The sequence below is a fragment of the Meleagris gallopavo genome, chromosome 24, assembly GCF_905368555.1.
Source record: "Meleagris gallopavo chromosome 24, MGAL_WU_HG_1.1, whole genome shotgun sequence".
Classification (NCBI taxonomy): domain Eukaryota; kingdom Metazoa; phylum Chordata; class Aves; order Galliformes; family Phasianidae; genus Meleagris; species Meleagris gallopavo.
This window is the reverse complement of record NC_139427.1, coordinates 284292-305315: the sequence shown is the minus strand read 5'-3', so window position 1 is coordinate 305315 and position 21024 is coordinate 284292. Positions and strand designations below refer to the sequence as shown.

Below are 21024 nucleotides of genomic sequence, written 5' to 3'. Positions count from 1 at the left end.
TCACATCGCCGGCCAATCGTGACGCCGCTTCTACACCTTAATCCCGCCTCCTAACGCCAGTGGAACTACTCAACACATGTGTTATACAGCACCGCCCCGCCTCGCCGTGAAGCGATGGCGGCGGGGCCTGCGAAGCCTGAGAGAAACTCCGGGCCAGAGCGAACACCGAAGGGAATTCCCTCTCTGAAACAAAACCGCCACGATTGAGGCAGCGCCCACGTACGGCGCTCTCCGGTCTGCTCCTTCCGCCCCGCGCTCAGGGCCGTTTTCCCTCCTCTACCACCAGCTGCGCACCCGCGCCCAGCCATCTCAGTGGCGGCCGCTCACATCCGGGTACACGTGGGCGTGGCCGCGGCCGCTTAGCCCCGCCCACCGCGGCCATTCCGCGGCTGTGATTGGCGGGCGGCTCCCGGTCCTCTCCCTTCCCTGGCTCCGGAGGGCGCGCAGCGGCAGCGGGGTGCGGAGCGGAGCTGCGGGTCGGGATGAGCGAGCTGCGGCAGCGGCTGTGCGGGGAGCGGGAGCCCGAGGAGAAGGTGGGCAGCGGCGGCGGCGGCGGGGCGAAGCCTTCTGCTGAGGGGTGGCGGTGCAGCGGGCCGGGCCTCGGATCTGGGGGCTGAGCGGGAGCCCCTGGGGCGGCCGGCGGGGAGCGGAGGCCCGGGCCGGGTTCAGCTCCTCGGGTGCGGGGCGGCTCCTCGCTCGGCGGCGGTTCGTAGAGCATCCCGAGCTGCAAGGGCCCGCGGGGCTCCTCCTTCAGCAGAAATAGCAGTGGTTTAATGGGATTTAACGGCGGTGGTTTGCTGAGGATCGGCTGTGGAGGGGGAATCTGATGGCTTTCCTGTAGCGTCCGTTCTGCTTCGACCCCAGACGCGGTGCTCGGAACTTGGCATCGCCCTCAGGAGCTGCGGTGTCCCATCACGGAGGTGCCCGAGGCTGGTGGGGGGCACCCAGCCCACTGCAAGGGGCTCTCAGGTCCCTTCCAGGCCGACCGTGCTGTGATTCCGTGGTTCTGCGATCTTTAAGGACCCTTCCAACTCAACCCTACGTCATCCCATGGCTGTTTGATCTTTCAGGACCTCCCCAGCCCATTCCATGTTTTTCTGATCTTTAAATACCCTTCAACCCAGACCCAAGTCGTGTGATCTTTAAGGAGAATTCCGACCCAAACCGTTTCAGTTCTACAGCTTTTAAGCTCCCTTCCAACCCCAGCCAAGCTGTGATCCTCTGCTTTGCTCACCTGTCCCACTCAAGTGTAAGGAAACAAGAGGAATAAGCAATCCAAAAAAAGTTTCTCTATGCAGATTTAAACCACAAAATCACAACTGGAGGAAAAAGTAGTTCTTTGCTGCCTTCCAGTTCAATGCAGGTGTTTTGCCTGCTTTGCCCAATGCTTGCCCTTAGCAGCACTGTGTTGACATGATTCCTCTGCTGATGCATGAAGTATTCAGAGGAGCATGAAATCGTCATGCAAAACTCTTTTCTTCAATCAAAACGTTACGTTTAATGCTGCTAAATGTTACATTTAGCGTGTTTTAAATGTCAGCTTAACACCTGTTGGGAGCTGTGTTTGAGTAAGCTTGCTGTTTCCAGTGTGCTTAGAGTGGGTATTGGAATGGAGAGCACAGACAGCATCAAGAATGGATTTCCTTCGAGTAGATCTGAGGTTTTGCCTTTTTTGTGTCTTACGTGCAGCTGTCCAACATCCAGATCTCCGTAAGATCCTTATTTTGTTGCTGTGCCCAGAGCAAAGCTTAACCTCTAGATAAGTGCATTTGTCTCACTCAGAATTAACTTTGCAGCAGAAAATCTTCAGGGACTTTTATATTCCAGAACTTTGGTGGGAGTTGGAAGGCGTCCCTCAGAAGCCTGCAAGTACCAGTGCTGCTTCACTGGCATGCAAACAAACTCCCTCAGCCAAGCTGCGATCTTGCTTTAGCTGCTTGTGATGTGTTCCTAAGGAAGGTCAGAGGGCCGCTATTTTGAGTGCAATCCTGTTATCTTCAGGCAAGTATGCTTTTTAAACACATTGAGCCTCCTAAAGGGCTTCTCTAATATTACCTTGGAGTTGATAACTTGAAGTGTCCTTAGGAGGGAGGGTAATATCTGTGTCATGCTGCTCGGCTTTAATTGCAAGGGGAAAAAAAAAAGAGATGTTTTCAGCTAGTGAAGAGCAGCTCCTTGGAGGTGCTGAGCATGATGTCTCCTAACAATAGCAGGCAGCTGCAGGAGGCAGAGAATTTCCCCAAACTGCTACAGCAAGCCTGGTGGGAGGTTACCTGGTAACAGCAATACTGTATTAGAAAAACTGTACAGCATTGCACTTCCTTAGAAAAACTGTATAGCACTGCACTTCCTATGGCAGTATGCCTCTGTGGCAGGCTTGTCTTCCATGACATCAAACTTGTGTTTTAGAGCTTGGTAATGCCTGGCAGAGGCTGGGAATAATGGTGGATATAAAGCCAACGCAGCAGAATTTCGTGTGCTTTGTGTGCCCAGTGCTGGTATTGCTGTCAGGAGAGGAGATCCCTGTTTCTGCTTTGTCATTCAGTTGGCATTGCCACAAAAACTAATTCAGCCATGCATATTGTATTCTACAGAAGCCTATCTGCTGGAAAGAACTCTCAGCTTCTTGATAGGAACAAGTTAAAAGGAGCTGTAAATGTCAAGGCTGGTTTTAAGAGTAGACTTGGAAAGTTGTGTTTTCGACTCGTTTTCACTTTGTTTTGATAACGGGAAGGAGGAGGGTGGTTTCACTTTCTGGTCCCATAACCCTTGCACAGTGTCACAGCTTTGATGTTGTCCTCCCCTTTGACACAGAGCAATGCATGTAGCTGAAAGTGCTGCTTCATGCAAGAAGGTTTTAAAATCATTTTTGTAGAGCTGCTGTGCAGCACGCAGCCTTTGTCTCAGTACGAACAAGGCTCATCTGTTTAATGAGTGAACTCCGTCTGATCTCTCTAGTTAAAAAAGCAGGGAAATTTGTGCTTGGTGCCCATTCTTTTTGCCCAAACAAGTGCTGTTAACTGTTGCCATTAATGTTGTGGGGAGATGGTTGATACAAGTTCTATTTCTTGTTACTAGATAAACCCCTTCACTTTGCAGACCATTCCTTTCCATGGCAGACCCATGCTTTAAGTAAAACTGAAGGTCAGAGCCTTCTCTCCTGAGCTGTGCACATCCCATGAAATCACATTTTTATCTTCCAATTTCCAGATTGAATTGCAAAGGTGTAAAGGAAAATTGTTTCATGATGCATGAATGGAGCCCCAAACACTTCTGCTCTTCTGATGGCATTCTGAGATCACTCCTCAGCAGTGACTTGAGAACAGAAGGTTTTCCCATTTCTTTTTTTCCCTTCTTTTGCTAGGATGTTGAAGTGGTGGCTGCCTGAAATCCAGAGAGGATCTCGGACATCGTTCCCATGGAAGGAGCAGAGGGCAGGGCTATTTAGAGGCAGGCTTATCTGGGCTGCAGCTCACACCCTTACGTCACTTCTGGTCGTGCTTACCCACCTCTTTGTCACAGGCAGTCAGTGTCTTGGTGGAAAATACTGTCTCTTTTCAGAGGGTGGGAGCTGCTGCGAAAGGCAATCTGTGCAGAAGCATTTCTCTGTACTGATCCATGCAGGTGGATTTCCAGGGCAGTGTTTGGATACTGTGTTCCACCCACAGCAGCCAGGGATGCTCATTTCTTGTAGAAACAGTGAGTGCAAGGAGTGTTATTTTGATGGCACAAAGCCTTGAGGAGCAAGAGCAAAAGCTTTCCTTACTTAGGAAAAGGTTCAATGAAGAGGACTTTTGTTCTTTTTCATAGCTCAACCCAGCAGTGGACTGATGAGGTGACTTCTTGTCTGGCTACATCTGTATTGTGTTATGAAAGGCAGTGGGCTCTGCTGGCCAAGCCTTGTGATTGTTGCACTTCCAGGCATTTTGCAAGCTTTCCCTTGTGATCAAAAGTGTTCTAACGATGCTGAGCGTTGGAATGTCAGTGCTGAGGGTGAAGGGCTGTGTGCTGGGAGGGCTGCAGGAGCTCTGGGTTCAGCATTTGGCTCAGGATGGGGTGCAGAGAAACAGGGTGCGGGAGCCCTGTCACGTTATGGTAGCCATGTCTTCAGAAGTCTGTTGAGTTTGTTGGAATTACACTTAAGTAGACTGGGCTGAATCCTTTCTTTGACTGCTTCAAATAAAGCCAGCAGGAGTGATGGGTAGAGGATGGATAGAGGAATGGGAACAAGATGGCATCACAGGCAGCAAATTAACTGGACTGGTAAGACGTTTTTCTGGTGAGGTCTCGGAAAAACATGTCTAACTCTGAAGGAATTGAGGGTCAGAAGCCATCAGCCATTGCAAGCTCTCATTTCGGAGGACAAAAATAGACTTTTCCTGTACTAACCTTCTGATGCAAATAGAGTACGTGTTGGTGCAGAGCTGTTTGTTCTCTCTCTCATTTCTCACAGCTCTTCCAAATAAGAGATCAAAATGTTTGCGTGCAGACGTGGCTCCGAGGTGGGGCAGAGCTGCTTTCAGACAATGGATCCCAGAGGTGCTCGGGAGATTTATGTCTTGTTTCTGTACTCGTGTTTCTGTCTCTGCAGGGATGGTGAGGGCTGCTGGCTCAATGAACGCCGTGATAGGAGAGTGATTCATTAGAGCCAGGAGAACCCAGCGCTGAAGCCTCCAAAACACCCCATCAAGTGTTACAAGGGAGGAGCAGGTTGTGTTCTTAACAGTAGGAAGTTCTGGGGGAACGCCAGAGTTAACTACCTATTTTGGTGCTCTTGTGTGTACAGTAGCTTCTCTAAAGGACGCAGAGCCTGCTGCATTTACCTTTCTTGATTTCCTGGAATATACAGAGTCTGTGCTGAGCTGGGGACCAGGCAGAGGATTAGCCAGATGAGTCACAACTTTACATCAATCATATTTGCTGACACTGAGCTCGGGTTCTTCTGTCAGACAGTTGTTCTGCTACATGCAAACTATGCATACCTCTGATCACATCCCACTGGCAAGCTGAGCTTGCTTGTGTTCAAAATAAAGTGAGTGGCTTTGGGAACATGAGATGGCAGTGGGTGTTTTCTTAATTCTTTCAGCCTCTGTGCAAACATTTACCCTTTTTTGATGTTATCTGCTACTGATCTCAGTGTATCAGCGTGCCCTAATTTCTGTGCACTGGAGTATGTTTTTTGGGGGGATGGGGAAAGGAGTCCCATATCAACATAGATGAAAACTGACCTTCATCACTGAGTTTTGTTTTGTTTTCGGGACAAGATCCAGCAAGCACCAACTTGATGGGTGTTTTGATGGAGGAACATGAGAAACTTGAATTTAATTGCTCTGAGGACAACTGCACAGCATGAGAAATTCAAGCATGTTCCTGGACCTGCCCAGGACGTGAGATGCTTTGTGCCCCAGCCAGTGTTCTTTTCTCTAATGGTGTATTGGCACTTTGCATCACTGCGTTTTGTTAGCATGGCAGAAAGTCTAAATAAAGCAGTGCTTTGCTTCAAGGAAGGTGCACAAAGAATAGAATTTCTTCAACTAATTTAATCTACCAGCACTGAATGCTGAACTGTATCTCTGTACTGGGCAGAAAATGTTTGGCAGGGAGATAGCTCACTTGTTTCTATGGCAACTGAGATCATGTCACGGATACTTGGGGGGGAAAAAGTGCTTCTGCTGCGTGAAAACCCTTTGGAAATGTGAACAAAAATTTCATATCTCTTGCTTACAGGAGTTAAGCTGTTTAAGGGAAGCTATGACAACTCACTTCTCCACGACTCTTATCTTTAGGGTGGTAAAATATTTGTCCACAAACGTTTTATCCCTGCATTATTTATTCTCCAGTTTCTTAAGGAACTTTTCAGTATCTGAGTCGATGAATTGAATGAGTGCTGGGCTTGTCTGTGGTGCTGGCCAAGCAGATCTGCACCAAACAGGTCTCTTGAAGGTTCAAGGAGAGAGCACAGTCCAGTGGTTATGGAAGGAGATGTCAGGATGTCTGGGTTAACTCACTCCAAGTAGGCTTTTGTTTCAGTTGCAGAAATAGGAGAGGACAGCACAGAAGAGGCATCAGGCACATGGCAGAAAACCACCTATCAGACACAGCTTCCCTGCACTGGTTGTGCCAGCATTACTGCACTGTGTTTGCACTCTATGGCTTAAGCAGCCCAGACCCACTCCTCGCAGTCACAGCCTCTTCATGGGAGCATCAGCTCTGTAATGAGCTTAAATTTTCACTCTGCCCATTCTAACAGCTGCTAGGTTGGCTCTTTGCAGCTCCCTTGAGCTATGCAGTTGCTTTTATCCTTCCTATTCCTGGCCAGGAGCGGAAGAGAAAAAGGCATCCGTGCTCTTTCCCTTCCTTTTGGTCCCTGAGTACTTTGTGAAACTTTTGATCCTCTGCACCACAGACAAGGAACAATTTGCTGCCTTGCACTTAGCCCTGCAATGTTAGTGCTTTGGGAGTAAGATGCGGGAATGCTGGCTTGAATCTGCATTCTCATCTCAGCATTTAGTCCTTTTATCGCACTGCCAGTGACTTGTGCAATTTGGTAAATACTTGGACTGCATTAAAATTCTACTTAAGATTTTTGATTTTAGCTTGCACAGATAATGGCTGTTACTCCACGTACCTAAGCACTTCCGTGCTCATTTAAATGGAGTCGGTCACATTCATTTTTCTTTCCTAGGTCCGTATTTCTAAAGGTAACTTATAAGCCCAGAAGGAGAAACTGAACTAAAGCCAAGCTGTATTTCCTCATTCCCTCACGAGTGCAGGCAGAAGTGTTTGTTTCAGCTCTCCTCCTTGTCCTCAGCCCATGGGAATGGGAAGCAGCAAGCACAGAGCCCAGCAAGGAAGAGGCATCGTGGGATGAGATGGGTGCCGTGCTGGCTCTTCACATGCCTGCGGAAGCACCGTTGTATTTTTAGCTGCCTCCATCTGACAGCATGTAGCTGTCCTCGTCTGTTCTGAGAACCTGGCCTGCAGCCACTGCTACCTTACAGCTGGGGAGCAATTATCCTTTCCTGCCTTAACTAAGAGAAATGCCACTCAAGTCTCACTGCTCCACTGAACTACAAACACTCTCTCGATTTGGATACAGCAAACCACTCCCAGCATTTATTTTGGTGGGGTCTCTGCTTTCTGATTATAGGAGAGCCCAGAGAGCTGCAGCATTCCAAAAGGATGAGGTTGTGTTGTTTGCAGAGCCCCCAGCACTTGGCTTCTTCCTGTTCTTTTCCTCCTCTTTTTCCAGGAGCTTGAAGTAGCTCTGAAGCCAGATGCCCTGGACTCCACCTGCTCGTTGCTCCCCAGGGATTGGCATTTTCCTTCCTTGCTTCTAGGAGCAGGATGCTGAAGTGAGGGGCAAAATGTGCCTTTTTGGGTCTGTCCTCTATTCCTGATCTGGGCTAGAGGATAAACAGCTCAAGAAAGGGAGGTTGCTTGTAAACCTTTTTCTACCACTGGTCTTCAGTAACCTCTTGCCTCACCTTTATTTGTTTACCCTCATATGCAGGACTTTGTGCTGGGCTCTGGAGCAGTAATACAGGGTGCAGGGACAGCAGGTGCTGTCTCCTTCCTCTGCACGTTTCTCCTGTGGCCAGAGAGGATGGCTGGGCCTGAGTGATAAGCCATGTTCTTCCTCTTCAACTTTCTGAGGATGGGCTCGGTGTTATTTTTAGTGCCCACATATTAAGTTAGCACTTGAAAAGTCTGTCTGGAAGCCTTGAGCCTGTCTACTTGGAGGCCTTTCTTTCTGTCTAATTTGGGCAATGCTGCATTCTTGGAGATCTGCCTGGGGATTGAGAGACCTTGTAAAAATTCCTGCTAACAAGCTCGTGTCCCCTGTGCACTTGCTGTATTTGAGATGCTTCTTAATCAACTGCAAAGTGTTTTTAACTGTTCAGAGGAAACAGATCCTTTCCTGTAGTCTCTGCTGAGGATGCCAAAGAGTAAAGTGCATTGTGGAAATCACCTAAAACATGTAATGTTCGTGCTTTAGGTGACTGTTTTCCTGTCTTCTTCCTCTCCTGTTTGCAGAAGCAGAATGGCACTAGGCCTTGCATCCTGGGGACTGCTGGATTTCTTCACTCGCACAATCATGGGATTGGAAGGGATCTTGCAGCTCCCCACCCCTCTTGTGGGATGGTTGCCCCCACCAGTTCAGGCTGCCCCCGGTTCCATCCAGCCTGGCCTTGGGCACCTTCGGGGATGGGGCACCCATAGCTCCTTCTCTGGGCCAAATTCATCGTTGTCACTGTACCTAGTAAAGCTTTTCTCTCTCTTTAAGTTGCAGGAATCAGAATCCGAGAACAAGCTGGATGGAGAGACCGCGTCAGACAGCGAAAGCAAGTCTGAATTTGGAGGATCGCCCCCCGTGCCAACATCAGATGACACTCCAGAGGTCCTGAACAGGGCTCTCTCCAACCTGTCCTCAAGGTAGCCCCCACTCAGCATTGTTCTGCTCTGCTGCCAGTGCCCCTGCATTTGCCATGTGGCTTTCCAAGCCCTGGCAGTGCGGTGATGGCTGCTGGAAGCTGAATGAGCAGCTCCTGGTAGTGCTGCCTTCTCCCTCTCTCACATGCAAACAGGAAGGTGTCCCCGAGGCCACAGGCAGCAGAAAGTGATGGTAACATCAGCAAGGCTAGCAGAGTGCAGTGCTCAAGGCTGCTCTGTGTGGGATCAGGGCAGAGGAGTGCTGCAGGAGGGCAGCATCACTGCCTGCTTGGTCTTGACAGGTGAAGGGAGGCCTTGGTGAGGCCGAAGACGTTGTGTTCAGCTTTGACATCACTCAGCACTCGGCTGTGATGGCTTTTAACCACTAGTGTGACCTACTTGTGTAGGAGTGCGTGGGGAAAAATGTGCTGATAAGGACAAGATTTGAGAAGAAGCTGGGAATATATTCTGCAGGCTGCTTTCAGGCACAGGAAAAAGCATCTCTCTCAGGTGTTCTCTGAGAATGGGAGATGCTCAAGGCAAGATTTGTTGGACAGTAATAAGAGTACAACATGCCAAAGCCTGTGCTTCTTCTGGAAAAAGATCTGCAGGGTTTGGTAATGATTCCTAGCTTGTCTGTTAGACCAGAACAGGAACAGATGCCCTGCCTCTTTCAGTGTCTTTTGAGATACTCTGTGCCTGACTGATATTTTCTACATTTAGTGGTGTTCAGTCTTCCCTGCTAAGATCTAAGCTGTAACCTCGCAACTGTTGCAGCCAGCCTTTGATCAGTAGAACAAGGTCTCTGCTGCACCAAGAAGAAATCTGGGGTTTCCAGGGCTCAGTTTCCTGCTTTCATGATATGCAGAGAACAGAAGTGCAATCCTGCTTCCTTACTTTGTTTTGGCTTTCTCTAACTTCTTTCGTTCTCTGTGACCTAGATGGAAGAATTGGTGGGTAAGAGGCATCCTCACCCTGGCAATGATCACCTTCTTCTTCATCATCATCTACTTGGGACCCATGGTTTTAATGACAATAGTAAGTGTTCACAGCAACAGGGGAGAAAGTTGCTGGGGCTGACAGCTCAGAGCCTCCTATTATGGAATGTTTTTTCCACTTTTGAGGAAGGAGGTGTTTCAACCTGTTACATCTTGCTGCTGTCTCTTTGTGCAGGTGATGTGTGTCCAGATCAAATGTTTCCACGAGATTATCACTATTGGCTATAATGTGTATCACTCATATGACCTGCCTTGGTTCAGGACACTCAGCTGGTGAGTAGGGAGACTCCTCCTCTCCCAGTGTTTGTGTGCAGCTTCACCTCATTGCAGACAGGTAGCTCCAAACCAGAGACCAGGGGATTGTGCTGTGTGTTGACCACTGTAATATGTTAGCAGCACTTGTAAGGGAAAGGCCTTCTCTAAATTGTGGTGTATTTTGATAGAACTTGTGCTGATAAAATTTACCCCACTGTTTATGAAGCATGGATGTTTGGCAGTCACCACTATGTGACAGACACGGTTGATGGGATGGGTATTTGTAGGGGATTTGAAGCAGGGCTCAACATTGAGGCATAACTGTGTTGAGCAGCTTTGGCTGCCAGAGAGAGGCTGGGGAGAGAGCAGGAGCAGTGCTGTTAGGGTGTATGGGTGGTGCTTTTGGCATGCAGGAGTTCACAGAGGCCTGTTGAGGAGTGCCACCTAAAGGCAGGCAGTCCTTGTGCATCAGAAGGCCAAAGCCAAAGCCATACGATGCAGACAATCAAGCCATAAAATCCATTGCAGAGTGGAGCTGAGTGATGCTGCCACTAGTTTATTTCTCACCATTTAGAACTTCACCTTCATTTAAAGTTCTGCCCATCACTTGCAGGACGATGGCTCTTTGCAATGTATAAAAGCAATGTAAAGACTTTGGAAATGCAGAGCCACTTTCTGTGTTCTCTAGGAGCCTTTTAGGGCCCTGCTAACAAGCATCTGCCTTCTCTACAGGTACTTCTTACTCTGTGTTAACTACTTTTTCTATGGTGAGACTGTGACAGATTATTTCTTCACCCTGGTTCAGAGGGAGGAGCCCCTGCGAATTCTCAGCAAATACCACCGCTTCATTTCTTTCGCCCTCTACTTAACAGGTAGAGACCACATTTTCTGTTTTTAAACCTGACTGGGCTGGAAGTTTGAAATCTGCTTTAACTACTCTTGCCCTGAGCATTGTATACATTCAACATCGATAGCAAATTGTTTCTGTTCTTAGTGACGTTGTAACTTGACCACAGGGTGACAAGTCCCTTAAATGAGGCTCTGTAGAAGAAAACTCCCTAAACTCAATGAGACAATTAGGCTTGATGCTTAACTATACAAGTATAATTTGTAGGCAACTGTGCCCCCCTTGGGGGGGGAAATATTTATTGTTGAAGAAATGTTTCCTCTATTCACTCTTTTTCTGTCTCTCACTAGGTTTCTGCATGTTTGTCTTGAGCCTGGTGAAGAAGCACTATCGCCTCCAGTTTTACATGGTATGGTTAAAAAGGGGCTGGCTGCCCCCACTTGGAGGCAGAATGATAAATAATATAGGCTGCTTGAAAATGTTATGTAGATAAATACTTGCTTCTGTGCTGGCTGTGTGCTGTAATGCTGCCCCAAAGGAAAGTTACTGTGAGCAGACTGTAGATTTGGGGAGATAATCAGACAAAATTTCCCTCCAGTCGTGAATTCTCTCTACACTGGAGGATGCTCTTAAGAAACTTTCTGCAAGCTGAGGTGACTGCATTTGACTCTTGTGTTGAGGGCAGATTGCCACTGGGGTTGACTGGCTATGTTGCCCTTTTCCCAGATGTCAAAGGAATTGCTCCTTTTGACCATCAGTATGGTTAGTTTTGCTGTCCAGTTTAATCAGCACACAGAGAAAGAGCTTGGATATCCATCAACCTTTTGCTTCTCAGCTAGTCAGAAGGCTGAGTGAGATGTATGGGAGAGGAAAGGGCTAAAGAGCACTTGGTCTGGCAGAACTCTACCCAATGAAGTTCAGCTCTGGGCTTGAGCTGAAGAATATGCCATAAATCACTAGGGGTGGCTGTTCCCTGTTCCTCATGCCTCTTGGTGTTTCTCATGGTGAAGGTGCATGCTAGCACATGTGCATGAGCTGTTCTCAGTCTGAGAGGTAGCTAACAGCATCTGATTTCTGCCAGCGGTGTGTGTGAGCAGTGTCTCAAGGCAGGCTGGACTGCATGCTGTCTTCTCTTCCAGTTTGGATGGACCCATGTGACCTTGCTAATTGTTGTTACCCAGTCGCACCTCATCATTCACAACCTGTTTGAAGGAATGATATGGTGAGTTGCTGTGTGTTCTGAGTTGCTTTGACTTCTGCAGCCTCATACAGATTATCACAGAATCATGGAATGATTTGGGTTGGAAGGGACCCTTAAAGATCACCTTGTTCCAACCCCTCTGCTGTGAACGGGGACATCTTTCCCTAGATTAGGTTGCTTAAAATGCTGTCCAAACACTTGAACGCTTCCAATGACAAGCACCCATAAATTCTCTGGGCAACCTGTTCTGATGTCTCACCAGCCTCATGTAAAATATTTCTTCCATACATCCACTCTTATTCAGTTAAAATTTTTGTCCCTTGTCCTGTCACTACAAGCCCTGGTAAAAAGTTTTTCTCCATCTTTCTTGTAAGCCCCCTTTATAAACTGTTAGGCCCTATAAGGTCTTCCTGGAACCTCTTACCACATTTTGAGTTAAAAACTTTTCTTAATGAGTGACCAAGGACAAAGTGCTTCCTGTTCAGAATAGAAAAACAAAATATTGAGCAATTCCTCAGGTACTTAGGACTTGCTTTGTGCAGAGCTGTATTAAAGCATCTGCAAATTGTGGTGCACGGACATCTCAGGCAGTGCTAGGCCCGTTTCAATGCCTTCTCTGCCCACCCATATTTAGCAAATGGACAGGAGAGTGCTGCTGAGCACTTGGTTGTGGGCAGCACTGCCAGCATAATGTTAAAAGCATCAATGTGAAAGAAGGGAGATTGCAACCTGCTGCCTTTCCCAGCTTACTCCAGCTGCAGAGGGGAAGCCCTTTTCAGGACGGGGCTCTCCGTCTCCATCTTCCCCAGACCAGCAGTACCAGGAACTAATTTTGGCTGCTCTGAAGATTGCATGTTCCTATGTGCTCCTCAGCCAGCCCAGAGTGCTTTGTGAGCAGCCTGCTTACAGCTGAAGTGCAGCCTTTCTGGGGGAAAAGAAGGCAGCTACCTAACAGCATGCCACGTGTGACAAAAGAAAATGTGCTTAAAACAGTCTGTTCTGGGTACACAACACGCTCTTTAGTCCAGAGCACTGGAGTAACCTCTGGGATCGTCCTGAGAGCTTCAAGTCATTGCTCCTATCGTGTGAGATTGTATTGGATAGGGAGGTATTAATGTCATAGTCCTGCAAAACGTTTTAAGAAGCAGCTGCCTGCTTAGTTAAGCCTCGGGGTTGTCTGATTTGACACTTCAAATGGTTTTGCTCTTCCCCCATGTAGGTTCATCGTCCCGATTTCATGTGTGATCTGCAATGACATCATGGCATACATGTTTGGGTTCTTCTTTGGACGCACCCCACTAATCAAGGTTTGTAATGCTTTGTTGAACAAAAGATGCATTTTAGCTTCTTCAGATATTAATCCTGTGTTCCCTGATCTCCAGTTTTGTGGCTTTTTAGAAGTCTGAAGCAAGCTTCCAAATGAAACTTGGTGTGTGCTCCAGTCTGTGTTGCAGTGAGCGTAGGTGCAGTTTGTAATGATCCCCTTCTTTCTCTCCCTCTGGCAGCTGTCCCCGAAGAAGACCTGGGAGGGTTTTATTGGAGGGTTTTTTGCCACCGTTTTGTTTGGGTTACTGGTAAGTAGCAATCGTGCTGCTTCTTTCTTTGGCTTCTGTTTGTAAGGTGACAGAGTGTTGGCTAAAAAGTGCACACAAACTTTAAACTCTACTGGCTCTTCTCAGAAAATTTACCTTTTTCCTACTGACCTGGATTTGAACTGGTCTGTGGTTCTGTTTTGCACTGTGTGCAGATCCTGCTGATGGAGCAGGACACTGCGGGAAGCTTTCAGTCCTCATCAGACCCTGTGACACATCCATTTCTTCAGTTATCCTCGAAACACTCTCTCTTGTACCTTGAAGGGGAGAGACTACAGCATCTCCACAGATGCTGTACACATTTGGGTACAGCCAAAGCATCTGGGGCTGCTATTGGATAAATGCCTATTTCAAAGGCTGCGTGGGGAACTCGGTGCTCTTGGAATATTTGTACCTGGTTTTGTGTCGATCTGTGTCTCTGGTTGCATCCATCTGCTCAGCCAAATAGTGCAACCTGTCTCAGTTTTTTTGTAAAGGGCTCTGATTACTGGTTGTTGACCAGATGCAATTACTAAACAAATGCTTTCTCTGCCTTCAGCCAATTACTGTTCTCAGGAAAGCAATCTTCCTAGCGAAGCTGGCAGCGAAGCTCTGCCCTCACCATGTCTCCCTGAGTGGCCTTTTCCCTTAAGAGCCCCTTTGCCTCATTGCTGAGGAAGGTGTTAATCATAATTTCTCATACTGTATCTTTATTTCTCTCCTTTTGAAGCTGTCCTATGTGATGTCTGGGTATCGGTGCTTTACTTGTCCGGTGGAGTTCAACAATGACACCAACAGCTTCACAGTGGACTGTGAGCCATCAGAGCTGTTCCAGCTGCAGGAGTACAACATCCCCTTGGTGCTGCAGTCTGTGGTGGGCTGGGTAGGACTCTCTCTATTTATTGAGGCCTTAGGAACATGATAGGAACGTGAGAAAAAGAAATTAGGGCTTTATTTTGGTGCAATTCAAGGGAACATGACAAGGGATGATGGTACATCCAGAAAATGGGGGGAATTCAGTGGTGCTCCATTTGGATTGAAGGCCCAATGCAACTATTCCAAGACATGAACCCATTTGAAAAGCAGCTGGCCTTGGTGCATGGTGAAGGGAGAAAGATGGGCAACAAGTGAGCAGTGCTATTCTAGGTGGAAATCCTTCTCTGACATGTTGGTTTTTTTTCCTTGCAGAAGACAGTCCGGATGTACCCCTTCCAAATCCACAGCATTGCACTGTCTACTTTTGCCTCCCTTATTGGGCCATTTGGAGGCTTCTTTGCTAGTGGATTTAAGAGAGCCTTCAAAATTAAGGTGAGGATATGCACTGTCATTTGCAGTAGATAATGTAAAGACTGAACAGTTACTGCCACTCTGAACAGTCTCTCCAAGGAAGCAAGTTGGGAGCTTTGGGAATGGAGAGAATGTTTGTTCAGTAACAAATAGAGCAACGGGGCATGATTCAGTTTTGTGGGATTTTTTTATTTTTATTTATTTATTTATTATTATTATTATTATTTTAAGTTTTATTAAATGGATGTGGGGAGAGATCTTAAAATTTCAACAGCAATATTCTAGACACTGCTTTGGTGCAGAACTGGAGGTAGATGAATAAAACATCCTGACTCAGTCAGGATATTTTGCAGTCTGAGGCTTGCCTTGATGTTTTGCAGGCTGGTTTTAGATACAAACAGTCTCTGTGCAGCTAAGATAAAGGCAGGACACATTGCAAGTGATAAACATTGGCCTTCCTTGACCTCTGAGTGACGGATCTGAGTTAAGCCTTGATGTCATCAGGCACTGGTGGCCTTCATACAGGAGGAACTTTTAGAACCAGGGGAGAGATCAAGCAAAATTTCTTCTTAGTCTGACTTTTGCCTTCTGGGAAGAATTAAAGGAGGGGTATGAGAGTGGCACATAAATGCACTTAAGTAAGTACAGGTAATGGGCATCTGAAACTTTAATGTCATCTTTTCTGCTTTGCACAGGACTTTGCCAACACAATTCCAGGGCATGGGGGTATCATGGATCGCTTTGACTGTCAGTATCTGATGGCTACCTTTGTGAACGTGTACATCGCAAGCTTTATCAGGTATTTACTGCTTTCCAGTGAGGTTTGGGGACCTACTCAAACTCAAGTGACACACAGTACAGGTTTGCAATATGAGACAGTTGATACTCCTGTGAGTACAAAATACAAGACAAGGAAAGAGAAGGAATAGGGGCTTGAAAAGGAAAGTGTCATCCAAAACAGTCACATCGAGCTGGAAACACAATCAGTTTCTTAAGGTCTGTTACTCCAGTCCTCTTGCATGTCCTTTCTGCATTCCTGTGAATCTTGAACAGGGTTTCCCCTGAGCTGATCAAGCAGCAAAATTTTAGTTCTGCTGCAGTATACAGATGTTCAAGAGTAGAAGAAAGCCCAGGGATGCACAGAAGCTGTACTGAAGGAGATGAGGAGCTGAATTCACGAGTGTTTTTATTCTAGAGGAGGAGCATCTGTTAATAGCATCTGTTAATCTGTTCCAGCGTCCTACGGAAACAGATTAGGTTTGGTTGTTGTTGGTTTTGTTTACAGCTCAGCATGCTGTCTCCCTTGAATCCATTTCCCCATCTCCAAATTGGATTCCCTGGGTAAAACTATTGTGAATGAGTAGGCATTTGGGTTCCAAGAGCACTGGGATTCGCTGGTAACAATGCTTTTGTGTTTCAGAGGTCCTAACCCGAGCAAACTGATCCAGCAGTTCTTAACCTTGAGGCCAGACCAGCAGCTGCACATCTTCAACACGCTAAAAGCACACCTGGTTGACAAGGGAGTGTTAGTTGGCTCAGAGGACGCATAGACAGCCATGTGATTTGGAACAGGACTGAAAACAGACAAGCCTCCCCATGGAAATTCCTGGCTTGCCTGATTTAAGACAATAACAAGGCCTCATTTCACTGTAACTTTTCTTCCTTTCTTGGTAAATGTTTGCATTTGTGTTGTTTTTTTTTTTAAATATATAATAATATATTTATATAGCTTTGGTTCAAATGAGCAAATCTGAGTTTGTAGCTGGAAAGGAATGAAGACTTGGAAGGAGTTGGGTGAAGTAAGAGGGTACAGCTGTCCTTGTGGTCAGTTTTAATCATCGATGCAGATGTGGGCAGAGCTGAACTTTTCCTGTGAGTGGTTTTATGCAGGGAATACACACTGTAGTGTCCATACAGCCAGCTCTGCCAGCAGGGAAAGATGAAGCCATACAGCTCCCCTGGGTGCTGTGCCAGGCTGTGATTGTGATGGCAGCTCTGGAGACCTTAATTTTCTCCGGTGGTGACTGTGGATGTTCATTTTCCTAGAAGGTCACATACACACATGCCTATGTGCAGCCCCTTGGAGATTCTGCACAGCAAGCACAAGGCTCAATTAGTTGGAAGAGGACCTTGTACTAATCCAGCAATATTCCTCTGCCCGGTCGGGCATGTGTCTCTATTGTCACTTGCTGTTTCTGCCAGTGCTTCCCACATTCTCCTCTTCTAGCTGATATTTTGGCTAATAAGATCTTTCTTAACCTGTTAAATTGGAAATTAACTGGGGGTAAGGAATTAAGAAGCTGGTAGTGCTCATGGGAATGTGGGAAGTTCAGTTCGCTTCAAAACTGCATTGAGGAAAAAGGTTTTAAAGAACATCTAAGCTTTCATTGAGTAAGTCTTGCCAAGTAAAAACAGCCTTGTAAATAACTTGGTTCGTATTTCCTCACTCAAATAACTTTTAAGAAACATCAAACCACACTTTTTTTTTTTCTTTTTTTTTTTCCATTTCTTGATGGTTGGAACCCCTACACTGGGACATTTTACCCAACTTGGTTTTGTTTCTGAAACGTGCAGGTTGGGCTCCAGCACCACACAGGTGCTGTCAGCGGGGTATTTCATTTTTCTTTCAGGGATCATGGCTGTCACCTGTTTGTTACTTGAGTTCTAGATGTTGTGCTGCTGAGCTTTACCATGGTCTGTGTTGCATTTCAGTCTGGGTTCATTCACCTGCAGGCTTCTGTCCTGCTTCGCTTACTGAATCTTGTCATCCGTAGGTTGCACTTAATAGTTGGAGGTTTTATCAAACTATTTTCCTTTACTTTGTCATACGCTTCAATTATTTTAAAGAGCCCTAAAAATTGTAAAACTTATTTTCTCTTTTTGTGACCAGATAGTGAAAATATCCCCAACTTATTCTAGATCTTATGCAGTGTTCTCATGGAGAAGATGACTGATTTTACTTATTCTCATAATTTGTGCACAAGACAGAGAAACTTTTCCTTATTTTAACCCAGGGAGCAAGCGTCAGGTAAAGGTAACACAGAAATACTTCGTTTTTTTCAAATAATTGCTGTCGTAAACCTTATACAGACACTCCCCCCACGTGGATGACTTGTACATGCTGCAAACCAGCAAAGCATCAGCAGGAAGTAAAGCACCTGCAGCTATTTCGTGCTCATATCATATTCTGATTCTGCTCTTGCTTTCGATCCCCCTGGAAGAGTGGGCAGGAGAGCACAAATGTGCTTGTGTAAATACATGAGTAGAACCCAATCTCTCTCTTATTTCTGTACAACTCTGTGTCGTAAGTTCTGCTTCCTCTCCCTAAGCAGGAGCTGTGGGGCAGAAGCTCGTGCCCGTTGCACTGCAAATACAGCATGCACTGTGGAGAAGGAAGGACTATTTCCACAGCAGTGCTGGCAAAGCTGCCATCTTCTGGCAGGGTCAGGGCTGATGTTTGGGATCAGGTCAGGATTGTGTTTTATTCACACCAACAGCGTAGATGCTTCCCTAGATCAGTTGAGGGGCCTGATCTTATCCAGCCTCAATCAGGCAGGGATTTATTTTGTGTTGACTTGGAGGATGTTGTTCCAACATCTAAAGGGGAGAATCAAAACACTTCCATCTTGCTTTGCACAGAGAATAAACCTGGGCTGCGTTTTGCTACGATTTATCTGAAATTAGGTGAGGGCATTTGAACTGGGAATGGACGTGGAAGCAACAGGGTGTTGTGTAGTCTCCAAAAGCAGCTTTCCCTATGGTCACACAAGCTGGTGCTGTCCTGGACTCTCACTGCCTGATGGCAACAGCTACCAAAATCCCTTGTACTGTGTTATACTGTGCTGTTGGGGCTGAAGTCCGTCCTCAGGAGGTACAGTGTTGATAGATATAACAAAAGTGTACTGCTCCTTATAGCCATGCATTTTGCACACTGGTCTCTAGTCTCCTCTCATCTTGCTTTAAACCTTTCGTCCATCTTTAGTCGTAATTAGTGGGGCAAAAAACCGAAATCTTTGTGCATGCTTTTGATTTGAAGTAGCTTTTGGGCCTTTTTGACGGTGCAGTGCTGCATGTGGACACCGGAGGGCAAAGCAGCTGCGTTCATGGCTGCGTTGCTCGGGGAGAAGCAGCGCTGATGTGTGTGAGTGGCTTTTCTGCTGAGCTCGCAGCTTCCTTCTTCCTTCCTCCCCAGCAGTGCAGAGGATGAGCGTAAAGCTACATGGAAATGGTGCACTCAAGTTTAGTTATAACTGAACGGGACTGCTGCGTTCGTTTGGGAAATGGAGGAGGAAATGAGAGGCGGAGGGTGGTTAGGCGATCTGCAGGCTGGTCTGGCTGAATAATGTGGTGAGCGAAGCAGCTGTGGCTGGTAAACCCGCTTGGTTTCTGCACCGCTGCTGGGAGCGCAGGGCTGTTCTGGTGTAGGGGACAATAGTGCCCAGCTCCCAGTGACAGCAGCGCTGGTTTGGGGCAGGATGTGTGGGGTTGCCCCACCACTCCTGCCTGGGAATGGCTTTCGTTTGCTGACCGTTTCAAGTTACTGCACAGTAGTTTTGCTCTCCATAGGTGGAGCTGTTCCTCCTCTTGGGCGGCAGAGCAGCAAGGGTGAACTCCGAGCGTCCGCGGTGGTTTCTGTGAAGCATCGGGTGCTGGTGCGCCCTGCAGCACTGCTGCGCTGTGTGGTTGAGCACCGGGTGAGTTCGGGCGGGGATTTGCTTCTCTGAGCCTGGCTGTAGGCTGGATGAGCTCGCAGCTCAGCTGCACTCTCAGTGTGACCAGCAGGGAAACATTGACACCTAATTGCGGCGTAAGGTGTTACATCCTGTACCCACCTCCTGCTATTTAGGTCTTGGTGGTGATGGGCTCGGGGGCTTGCTGATGCTGACCTGGAGGGGTCTTTATGTGGCTCAGAAAGCTGCAAATCCCACAGCATCAGCCAGCACTTGGTGTCAGGTCGGGGACTGCCAGTGTCAGAGATGTCCGGGTGCGTTCTGATGGCGATGCATGTCCCCATCCCTTCTCCTTCCTCCTCCTCTTCCTCCTCTGACCACTTGGTCCCATAGGAGGAAGGCAGAGCCCTGTGGAACCATCCCTACGCCTCGTCCAGACCTCTCTGCCTCACAGAAAGCATCGTGTGAAGGCTCCCATGGTTCTGCCCTCTGTACCCATCCCCAGCTGCATTCTGTGCTCCCGTAGTGGTTGTGTGCTCCTGTTCTCCAGACCTGACCTGGGCATTCCTCCATCTGCTTCTTTCTCTGTGCATCGTTCTTTCAGTTCATGTTTTAGCTACACATGTAGATTTGCCTTTCTTTGACAGGATGTCCGAATGTGATATATTGTATATTTTAAAGTATTTACCCTATTTATATACTGTATGTTACTGTTAAATAAATATAAGTTCCATTATCTGTAGTGGAGTTTTATTCAGCGCTGCCAAGGGAGATCCTGCTTTGCTCCCAGCAGACTGATCTGATTCTGCAATAACTTTCCTATTCCCCATTTCTTGCTTTCCTTCCCAGGGTGCTGTGGGGTGGGAGCTGCCATCAAATCACAGCCCCATCCCATAAAGGCTGAAGGAAGCACTGCCATGTGCTGCACATCCACTCGTTTTGCCCTAAGGCTTTGACTGGGAATGCTGGAATTCCAGTTTACATCAATTATTGCTTCATTTCAGCCATTTCTATTGACTTGTTTGGGTCAGGAGGGCAGAATCCTTCTGTGTACCCCTGCAAAACACCCTATTTTTAGCTCTGCTGTTATTTTGTCTGTTGTTTGACTTATCAACTAACCTAAACCATGCGATCAGCAGCTTGCTTCCTGTCATGCTGTCTGCATGTTCTGAGACAAATTCATCCTCCAGCAACACCAAAATATGTTCTTCCCTCTAGCAAACCTGCAAAATTGACTCTAAAGTCCCAAATCTTCTGCTGTGATACATCTTCCATGGAGGATTTGCATGGATAGAAAGGAATTTGCTGAACAGCCCTGTGCAGTATTCATATGGAACAACTGCACGTGTTAATAAGAGGTCTTGAAAGATCCCTCGGTATTAAATCTCTTGGAAAAAGGGCTGAAATCTCCCTTCTCTTGTGTGTTAGCAGATTTCATTGAACTGAACAGCCCGAAGTGGCGATTCCCAGTGCTGCACATCCTGGTGTTCTGTACCTACAGGGATGGAAAGCCTCAATCCAGAGCTGTCTGTGCTGTGAGCAGCTCTCACGCAATGCTCCTTCCAGACCTATTTCTGATGCTCCCAACAGATCCTAAGGAGAAAAAACAAACAAACAAGAGAGAGAGAAACAAACAAAACCAAGTCCTGGTGATGTGCATTCCCAAACCCGGAGCATTTTGATACCTGGTGGGACCTGGCAGCAGGATGGCTCTGTGTGTGTCTGCGGGCTGCCTGCAGGCACAGAGCATTGGGCTGAAGTG

General features: G+C 47.1%; 1 protein-coding gene across 2 annotated transcripts; it reads left to right on the top strand.

The window, feature by feature from the left end:
• The first annotated feature begins 106 nt into the window (after positions 1–106).
• On the top strand, positions 107–19998 carry CDS2 (CDP-diacylglycerol synthase 2). 2 transcript variants are annotated; one of them, XM_085242932.1, is made up of 13 exons: positions 107–533; positions 8294–8436; positions 9375–9471; positions 9607–9704; positions 10419–10558; positions 10884–10942; positions 11673–11755; positions 12954–13041; positions 13240–13308; positions 14036–14188; positions 14494–14613; positions 15288–15391; positions 16013–19998. In XM_085242932.1, the coding sequence occupies exons 1-13, from the start codon at positions 483–485 to the stop codon at positions 16140–16142; spliced, it is 1335 nt and encodes a 444-aa protein (XP_085099058.1). In that variant the 5' UTR covers positions 107–482; the 3' UTR covers positions 16143–19998. The 2 variants fall into 2 exon arrangements, with proteins under 2 accessions (XP_085099058.1, XP_085099057.1); XM_085242931.1 differs by having other exon boundaries at positions 109–533; positions 8288–8436.
• Positions 19999–21024: the final 1026 nt, after the last annotated feature.

Excerpts from the sequence above, each read along its gene's own strand:
- CDS2 (XM_085242931.1), top strand. The coding sequence starts at position 483 with ATGAGCGAGCTGCGGCAGCGGCTGTGCGGGGAGCGGGAGCCCGAGGAG. Across the intron at positions 13,309-14,035 it reads CCGTTTTGTTTGGGTTACTG|CTGTCCTATGTGATGTCTGG; the intron begins GTAAGTAGCAAT and ends CTCCTTTTGAAG. Across the intron at positions 14,614-15,287 it reads AGAGAGCCTTCAAAATTAAG|GACTTTGCCAACACAATTCC; the intron begins GTGAGGATATGC and ends TGCTTTGCACAG.